At 40.0% G+C, this 9,974-nt stretch overlaps 2 protein-coding genes across 3 annotated transcripts in view; one reads left to right on the plus strand and one right to left on the minus strand.

Moving 5' to 3' along the window:
* Nucleotides 1-939: 939 nt before the first annotated feature.
* On the minus strand, nt 940-9,756 carry FNTA (farnesyltransferase, CAAX box, alpha). Its single transcript, XM_009274669.2, has 9 exons — nt 9,709-9,756; nt 9,383-9,530; nt 8,665-8,779; nt 7,713-7,817; nt 6,834-6,960; nt 6,240-6,388; nt 4,248-4,310; nt 3,573-3,744; nt 940-1,631 (listed from the first exon to the last, which is right to left on the minus strand). Exons 1-9 carry the CDS (start codon nt 9,754-9,756, stop codon nt 1,503-1,505), a joined length of 1,056 nt encoding a protein of 351 aa, XP_009272944.1. The 3' UTR covers nt 940-1,502.
* Nucleotides 5,855-9,974, plus strand: part of FUT10 (fucosyltransferase 10) — a 21,116-nt gene continuing 16,996 nt past the window's right edge. For both annotated transcript variants that reach the window (XM_019470846.1, XM_009274657.2), the window contains exon 1: nt 5,855-5,865. The gene's annotated coding sequence lies outside the window, so the exon portion shown is untranslated. The remainder of the gene's footprint in view (nt 5,866-9,974) is intronic.

Below are 9,974 nucleotides of genomic sequence, written 5' to 3' on the forward strand. Positions count from 1 at the left end.
ATTAACGTATTTCAAGTGTTTAAAATAAATCTCCACTATGGTTTAATTACAGCAGTAGCTTTTAATGTTTAGTATCAGAAAGAGTGTTCACATTATGGAATAAACATTAGTATTTATTTCTTCCCCTTATGATAATTTCCAAGAAAATATTTCATATCAGACAAGCACTCTATGCTAAGAACAGTTTACAATAGCCATTTATTGAAAACAGGACAGATGCAGCAGTTTTCTTGTACAGGTATACACATCCTTTGCAGTTCTGTATTGCAGGTGCCTTCTATCTTTCACAAAGGGGAGGAAAAATACTTCTTGGCTGAATATATGCATGGAAAAGATATGAAAAGCCTACAGGAGCAACAAGGTTAAGACATTTAATGCAAATAGGTCCCAAATAAAATGATTCCTTCCCTTCCAGTTCAGTGAAGATATGTAACATAACCGTTTAGTTATAATCTCTTCTGACCTATGACTTCAGTTTGGTCTGGTTACAAAGGACGAAGAAAGAAAGAATTTAGATTTTCAGCTGCCTGAACAGAATTCCAGGAAAAAACTAAGTAGATCTTCTAGGTTCCTCAAAGCATTTTTCCTGACTGTGCAGATAAGAATTCAAGGCTCCACTGAATACATCAAGTGTATTGAAAGTTTCTGGGATGAGACTACTCCAGTGCAAGACATCTCAATGCAACAGAATCCAATATCCCTAAAAGGGGATATTTTATTTTTATCTCTATTAGCATCTAAGAAGAACAGACTGTGCACATCTAAAGACCAAAAGAAACACACTAAAAAATTTAGAATCATAGAATAGTTTGGGTTGGAAGGGACCTTTATAGGTGATCTAGTCCAATCCCCTGCAATGAGCATCTTCAAGTAGATCAGGTTGCTCAGAGCCCCGTCCAACCTGACCTTGAATGTTTCCAGGGATGAGGCATCCACAGCCTCTCTGGGCAACCCATTCCAGTGCTTCACATTTCAGAAAAATGCTTTAAGTTACCTGTTTTTATTACAAAATGACACTTGGTGTTAGTTACATACAATGGCATGTGCTGTCAGTGTTGCATAGCTGCTCCCACATAAGGCAACAACTGCAGTGCCTGCTTGCGCTGACCAGGAGTAGGTTACTTTATATCCACTACAGCTAAGTTACCTGCAGTCATTACTGCAGCACCTGAGGTGACTGTTAGGAACCATGAGTGGACAAACCAGGGCATGAGAAATTCGTTTAGTGCCTTATAAATAGTAGGTATAGCTTTATGTATTTATTATTAGGAAATAAACCCTTTATTTGGTATATTTCAATAATTAAGCATTTCTTGACTGCAACTAGAGCTATCACCAGTAGCAGCAGCGACCCAAGACTATACAGCACTCTGCACTCCTCTTTCATTGCAATACCTCTTCACCAGGGGAATACTACACTGGATTTTAAACTAGTGGATGACCCTACTTAGTACTGCTTTAGAACAGCTTGAGAGCTTAACACTGTTTTCTTCCATGTTCAGTTACTGCTGCTTGTCTGTCATTGTGCTCTGTTCTGTGCCTGAGCTATGCTTGTTCTTAAGGGACCTTCCAATGTATCTCCAGTATTCCTTTCGGATGGTGTCTTTTTCTTTAGCCAGAATTTCACACAACTATGAAAGAAAATTGAGAGTTGGAGTGTTATACCAAAAGCTTACGGAATCCTTAATTATCTTTATAAAATGCATACAATTTATGGTTCAGCCAGTATTAGAAACACCTTTCTTGGCAACAACATTTGTTTTAATCACCAGATTTGTAGCTGTCCAATGACCTCAGACTGATGTCAATTCCATAGAATCATAGGATCATTAAGGTTGGAAGAGACCTCTAAGATCGAGTCCAACCATCAACCCAACACCACCATGCCCACTAAACCATGTCCCTAAGCACCTCATCTACACATCTTTTAAATACCTCCAGGGATGGTGACTCAACCACTTCCCTGGGCAGCCTGTTCCAATGTTTAACCACTCTTTCAGTACAGAAATTTTTCCTCACATCCAATCTAAACCTCCCCTGGCGCAACTTGAGGCCATTTCCTCTCGTCCTATCACTAGTTACTTGGGAGAAGAGACCGACACCCACCTCGCTACAACCTCCTTTCAGGTAGTTGTAGAGAGCGATGAGGTCTCCCCTCAGCCTCCTTTTCTCCAGGCTAAACAACCCCAGTTCCCTCAATTCCAATTGGTAGTCAACCAATCTGACACTGAGCAAAAATCTCTGCAGTCCTATTTCAGTTGCAACTGCTTCCCCATGACTCCTTTCTGTGCCTACCACTTGTCATCTACCCCAGCCTATTCAGCCTGTAGTATACTACAGTATACTTGTGACCTCCTGACAGGCTTGACTGTCTTTTAGTGATCCTGTGGTCTGTAAACCACTTCATTCAAAACAGTGGGGGAACATCCTGCTCTTGAATCTTCAGTACTCCCGATGGGCTAACAGGGGATATTTTGTTTATGTTTTTTCTCTTAGCAGACTGTCCCAAAAGGATTCTCCATGCAAGTCAGTAACTTTCTCTCACAACATGTTAGAGTTGGTGCTATACAGATACGTCTACATGTTCTGATTTTTGTTTTATTTTGATCTGGGTGAGCAGTGAGGCACAGCAGAAGTCAACCCTACTCACAGGACATGCTGTGTAAAATTTATACGGTCTGAACACTGTCTACAAATGTTCTGGTCAATTCCCTTTTATTATGCAGATGACATTGCCTTAGTTAGTGAACCAGAGTTGAGAAACAGGAGCTTCGATGCCTAAATAGATGAAGAAATCAAACTCAGTGAAATAGTATAAAGGGACATGAATCTGAGAGGTACAACTGCACTTATTTACACTCTGGTCCTGCAACACAACGAAGAAAAAATGTTGAGAAAGACTGATGTTGGAACACAGACAGTCCAAGCAAGAACTGCATCTCTAATTACACCAAGTTCCAGTCTGGCCACAGTGAATGAAAAGCGTTCTTGTAAAAACTACACTGCAAACCACAGCAAGGAGTTGCCCGAATATGAAGCACAAGGAGATGCACAACATTGCTAGAAGTCATTTATTTTCTGTAGGAAATGGTGCTCGACATTCCTTACTGAAGTCCCCAGTGCCTGCTGGCCTCTAAGCTAATTCTGCCAGCTTTCTTAGAAAGAGCTAAGAAGTGCAAAGGGAGCTTGAGATTCTGTCTAGATACAGATACTCTGAGAACAAGATTCACTAACCCACAGAGAACAAAGTGAGTTCATGCTACAAAGTTAGCATTGGAAACTCCTCGATTGTGCAAACGTGTCCTTTCTTCCGCAGGCAATATCAGAAACATTCCTTTACTACCAGGTGAAGAAAACGTACAGTGATTTTGTAACTGGCAAGTTATTATTTATAGACAAATTCATGAGGCCCTTGTGATTATCTGGCTTTCACATTCAGCTCTTCATAGAGCTCCTGTCATTAGCAAGTAACCTGTTCTATTTATGAAAATCAATCCCATTTTGTCGGGATATAAAACAAGAGAGCAATAGATGGCACCCCTGAGAAGTAAAACCAAGCTCTCAAAACGTACCTCCAATGCCTTGTTTAGTGTTTCTTCCTTGTTATCACACTGGTTTTCAAGCATATCTTCATATATGTCCACAAGAAAGGCAATCAGATAGGGTGAACTGTGGCTGGGCTGTAAATTCAACAGTTGCTCTAACAGATTTGGATATTTAGAAAGACCACGATCCTGTAGAATCCTAGAACAGAGGTTAATAGGCTTGAAACATAACACTGGGAAATCTGGTGTTAAGAATTACATTTTTGTTATGACTCCTTTATTTGGAGATCAGTTTTGAAATAAGGGTGCAAATACAAGTAAGTAGAAAGTAAGCAGCATGCAGCAATAATCAGCTTAATGTTGTAGTAAGCTAGTATAGTTATGCTCAACTGAACAGAAATTAGACTGCAAGCGTGCTCATTAGTTCCTACTCTATGCTCTTGAACGCAGTAACATTACAGGTCAAGTTTTTAAAAGCACGAGAAGTACTTGCAATCCTCCCACAAGAACTACAGGGCCAGAAACTTAGTGGAAAGTTACAGAGAAATTAGGTTAATGTATTAACCCCTTGTGGAGGTTTTTGCCTGCCCACCTAAGCACACAACACTAGAATGAACAGCAGCAAGCTCTTTCGGGTTAAGAGCTAGGCATAAAACACCTTCTACAGATATTCTTGTTGCCCCACAGAGAAGGATACCTCACCCTTTTAAATAGTTCCAAGCACTCTCATTATGTGGCACTGCTGTGATCATCTCAAGAGTGTATCTGTGAGAAAAAGATAAAAGGTCATGAATGCAACCACTAACAATGCAGTTAGAAATTACCTGAATGTGCTTAGACACTCCCAAATACATCCCTCTAGTCTATATTTCAGTCTTTTTGCAGAAAAAAAGCAGGGTCATAGATCAAAAATGTCTTGCAATGTAATCACCACTAGTCTCAGAGAAGCAGACATTGTGAGAACTGTTTAAAATTCTGAAATGTTCAATTTGCTACATTTTACACAACAATGAAACAGTTCTCAAAATTACGAGCAATAACACTAAGAAACAACATGACATACTCTCCTGGTATGCTAAAGGAGTAACTTGTGTCTTGATGCTCAGAAATGACAAGGGGCTGAAAAGGGCTGGAGCAATTGAAGCCCAGGGTGAGCTACGTTAATATGACTGCATGTGGTATGTTCTGTACCTATGTGCAGAACTTTCTTCATGAGGCTGTACTTGAGCAAACCAACAGAAAGGCAGAGCTTGAGCTTTCAACTCACACAGCCTTCTGCAGCAGTTCTTTTAAAGCAGCAGTTAGGCAACCCCTCTAAAAGCAAAGCAACAAGAGGCACCTGACAGAGTCGCAAAGCCACATTTGTCTTCACAAAACAGACTTTACCTTCTGCCCTTCCCCCGCATAACCAGGCATTCAGCTGATTTTCAGAGACAGCAGATACTGATAAAACGTTCTATAAGCAGTACTGAAAAAAAAAACCCCAACCCTACACCTTTTTTAACCTTCTGCAGTCACTATGACAAAGAGTGAGTTTATCAAGCAACAAGCAGCCCAACTACAGTTCTATAATGACATCTTGGAAGTCTTAACCTTAGACAGTCTGATTCTTAAGATGGTATCCAATTATCTTGAACATAGCACCACGTATAAACAGATCAAGGGAGGATGTCAGATCTAACCTCTGGAGAGGAAAAGCTGGAAATATCCAAGCCTAAGACACGGAAATGGTTCAGATTTATTAATCTGCAGGAAAGTTATAAACTGGAAGAGAAGTACAACTTACAGCAGTTTGCAAAGACAACCATGAAAGATGGTGGGGGCTGGGATCCTCTATGCACAATGTACCAATGGACCTATTCAGAGACTCAGTCTTTCTTCTGAAGAATAACTCCAAAAAGTTGCAGTACCTTCTTTTCATTGCTTCTTCACTTTAGACAAACATCTTCTCATAACCATCAACCCTGATCAGCAATCTGAGATGTTAAAACCATACAAGGAAGCTTCCCTTACCACCATCAGTAGCAAAATAAATGGCTAGAAGCCCAGTTTGTCTGCAGTTAAACATACCTCTTCAAAACAGTTTCCAAAGCTCATTTTCCTCAAAACTAGCCAACTCACATAGGCAGTTGTCTTTGTGCTGACCACATACCCCTGAAAGCTCCCTTCTTTTTCCAGCTACATCAAATTCCTCACACAAGGCAATTCCTCTTCCTACAATCCATGTCCACGTTATCTTTAAATCATTGTGGCTACTGTACTACTAAACCAGCATTTTAGTACAACACTGAGAGTGCCTCTCCTTCCAAGCTTTCTAGGGGTAGGATGTAAGATACTAATGAACAGCACAACTTACGTGGTTCCAGTGTCACAGATTTTCTGCAGGTTGGTCCACTATAGCTAGTTGACTATAAAAAGCCAAAAGATTTGTTTGCACAATAAATAGCAGGGTGGGAAGACAGATTCATGAGAACAGCTTGCCCAGGGTAAGCATAGCTTGCTTCAGTACTACTCGACAAGTCAGTGGTACTGAACACATCTATCTATGTACTAACACTTGATCTGCTATCCATGAGAGTGAGCCCAAAAACTGCATTAAAAACAGGAAAGACAAGCCCACAGGCACTGTCAAAGTATTCCTTTGCTGTCATGTAATGGAGAATACTTAATGTGAGCATGAACAGCATTACTAACTGGACTTCTCTGTCTAGGACTGCTGGATCATCATAGCCGGTGGTGTTGAAAATTACGAAGTGTCGTTGGTTCCAAACAGAGTTGTTTCTCACATCTTCCCTCAAAAGCTGATCTACGTATTCCAGTTCATTGTCCCATAATTTGAACTCCTATGGAAAGGGAAGGAAGAGAGAATATCACAATCAAAAGTTTTTATTTTTTATTTTTTGAAATATATTCTCCTTGCTCCTATGAATCTCCTAGTTCTCTGCACATTAGATACAGAGACTTTTTTAAAGAAATCAACAAAGTTCAAAGAAAAATAAGGAAGGGTGCACTAGGAACATGCTACACTATTCAATTGCACACAATGTTATTAGCTCATCATTAAATTCACGTACATAACAATAAGCAACCAACAATAGACCTTTTTGAACTCGCTTCCTAAACGGCAAGTTTATAGCTAACCTCTACCACACATTAAAATGCAATTGTTTTTCCTGCTTCAGCCTTAAGAAACAAAGTACCAAATGCAATTCAGATTGTATTTAAGAAGCAAAACTCCACAACCTGAGCAGGTTATTTAGTGACTCAAGAGTTCTGTGGATACAATACCTGAATAACCCATTGTCTGTGTTGCCACGCATGGTAATTTTTGGCATCTTGGTTAAGAATGTCAGCTATGAACTCAAGCTCTTGGGATGGATCCTGCAGCCACTCCACCAACACCCGTCTGTGATGCCTAATGAAAAGAGGAGGAAAATATTTTTAGAATAGTCTAAAAATTTTTTGTGAACGTGTGGTCTGTATTGAAACAGCATATAGCAACTGTACTACTTAGGAAAAAACCACTAGTTAAATACTTCAAATTAAATATACCAAAACATTTCACTTGGCTCTGAGAAATATATGATGCATACCTATACTATAACAAATTCTAACTACACATACACATTGGCCAATCACTTCCTTTTAGACGTTATGTTTAGTTGAAGTAACATGTTCCCACCTTTAACACTCATGGCCAAAGTCTTCAGCAGAATAAGATTTTCCCAGTACTACATAATTTCTCTAGCAATAACAACGCTGCTGTTTTGCCTATTCCCGTTCACTTGGGAAAAACCCCACAACAGGTAAGCAAACTCCAAGAGCCAACAGAAGAAAAAAACCCTCATTTCTATTTGTTTTTCTGTTTGCCTTTTTATCAGTCATTTTTTTTGATCTGTCAGACTTACTTTGACAGTTTAAAAACTGAAATTAAAAGAAAACAAGACCTTTTCAGCACCTCATAATCATGTGTTTAGAACAAACTGCTGAAGAGGACTTTGGCAGTGATACTGATGCCACTCCATTTAAATCCTCCACTACTGCCACTGCAGTAGATGCAGGAAGCAGCTTTTAGGATCAATGATCACAACTTATTCTAGACAATTCACAAAACAAAAATTATCTGCAAAGAAATGCATTAAGAATTGAAAGAAAACATGATTTTACCACACTTGGTAGTTCTTTGGCTGATCTTCAATGATGGCTGTAATATACTTAAGCTCCTCATGGAGATCCTTTCCCAAAGACTGCAGGAGGACTCTCCGGAAATGCCTGTATAAAAGTCAAGCATTCGAACACTGCAACAGAGCTTTCCTAAAATTCACAGAGGAGAACATAGAAGAACCTTTGTTCACAGTTCTTCTAATAGATACTGAGTTAAAAAGAGTGCAAAAAACTAAACCACATATCCAGTTCTGTTAAAGGCCATTCAATTATCGAACAGTGGAGAACTGGAATACAACAGTTTACAAGAGTATGTCATCTAAGATCACAACAGTCCTGTTTCAGGTTAACCTCTGTCTACCAACACTAATCTTTTCATCACAGAAACTATGACTTATGCGCTTAAAACAATGTAAACTTTCTGATGTTATGCACATTAGTGGAATACAGATATACAAGAGGCACTTGTTAGCATTCACAAGTTAAAAGGCCCTACTCTGAATATCAGAAATTCACTGTTTATTCATTACCTAACTGAACATTAACCTGACAGATCTTCTAAAATGCACTATTTTAAGTATACAATTATTTAGCAGGAAATAGCAGCTATCATGCTTTTACGCCTCTTCTTGAAGTCAACTGAGGGCATCTTCAGCATTTTACCAAGGCCACGTTATCAGGTAAGTGATCTAATTTTAAACAGCAAAGTTCTTTTTGTGGCTAATCCTGACCTTGATTGGTAACATCCTCAAAGCCAAAGGAATGAAAACCACCAAATCAAAATGAGACATAGAAAATACTGAACAAAGGCTTTCTTCAGAAGCTCACTGAATTCTTCACTACTCCTCTGTGTAAACTCAACTAGTCATGCCCTGATTAGACTAACAAAATTATTAGAGACATAAGAGGTCGGCAATCAAATGACGACAGAAATAATCCCAAGATTATCACTTACCATACTGTGTAGTTTGCAGCATTTAACTCAATGGCATCTGCTGTTAGCTTGAAAGCTCTTTCGCTTCTCTCATCCCGCTGCAGAACAGCCCGGAAGTAATCATAGACATCTCGAACTAAATAGATAACAGCATCTTATCCAAGGCTATGAGACAATGGCCCTATTAGCGGGTAAGGTTAATAACCCTTTGAAGTTACTTCCCATTTTGTGTACTTTAAGTATACCTCTTTAAAATGATAGCTACATATTGCTCTGACAGCACTGCTGATTGAAACCTCTAAATGATATTAGTATACCAAAAAGCTGCAAAAATATCTTAAAAATACACCATCTGAATAGTATCCAAAACAATCAGAAAAGTTCCCTGCTGCTTACTCACACTGTTTCCCCAGATGCAGTAGCTTCATACATTTCTCTTCCACTCGCAGGCTAGAAATGCCCCATTACGTGAACCAGGCTGTCTGTTGTACTACCTCTTAAGCCATATGATTTTAAAATAAAACCTTGGCTATTAACATCTCAGGTGAAGATTCAACTTCAGACATGCTTAGTGAAAACATCACACACAACCACCGTAACATGATAAATGTTAATTTCTTCACAGTACTACTATAGAAAATACGTTCTCCAAAATGTGAAGTCTTGCTTTAACAACACAAAGGACAGATACAAATTTAACCACCTTAAGTTTTCAGTGCAGAACATATTTAAAACTTACATTTTTCACTGTAGATGATCTGAACAACAGGATTTGGCCCATCATTTTGAGGGACGGGTTCAATATCTGCCCATTCCTTCCTGTCCCTGTAAATACAAGTTTTTGTCTTTTCAATGCTTCTAAACAGCACAAAATGCTTCTCAAACCACTACACGCACAAATCTATGTCCAGCAACACATCCTTGTTCCTGACAGTCACTATTACTGTCACTATATTATTGTCTGTAACATAGACCAGCATATAAACAAGTAAAGGAGGAGCTGACATCTGTGAGAAAATCCGGTTGCAAGACGACTTGGGAGAGGAAAGCAATCGGTCACCTCGCCCTCCGACAGTCACAGCCGCAACGCTGTGACTTGGGTTTGAGCGCCATGCGACACCCGCGGCTTTCAGCCTAAGCAGGCAGCCGCGTTTTTCACCCCGAGGCTTTCTGCTCCAGCTGGCGACACTGTCGCCTTGAGACGGGAGCGGCTGGAAGCACCTCGCTGACACCCCACCTCCCCGGCCCTGGCGACTCCCGCCGTCCCGCCCGGCCTCTCTTCCTCCACCCGCCCCGCGCCCTGAGGCCTGCCCGCGCGGGCCGCTATCTGT

This window comes from Aptenodytes forsteri, unplaced genomic scaffold (assembly GCF_000699145.1).
Source record: "Aptenodytes forsteri isolate BGI_AS27 unplaced genomic scaffold, ASM69914v1 Scaffold224, whole genome shotgun sequence".
NCBI classification, from domain to species: Eukaryota; Metazoa; Chordata; class Aves; order Sphenisciformes; family Spheniscidae; genus Aptenodytes; species Aptenodytes forsteri.

Coding starts and splice junctions, on each gene's coding strand:
- FNTA (XM_009274669.2), bottom strand. CDS start 9,756: ATGGCGCTCAAACCCAAGTCACAGCGTTGCGGCTGTGACTGTCGGAGG. Junction 6,961..7,712: donor CCAAAGAACTACCAAGTGTG/GTAAAATCATGT, acceptor TCTTTTCATTAG/GCATCACAGACGGGTGTTGG. Junction 4,311..6,239: donor GTCCTAGACAGAGAAGTCCA/GTTAGTAATGCT, acceptor TTTTTCTCACAG/ATACACTCTTGAGATGATCA.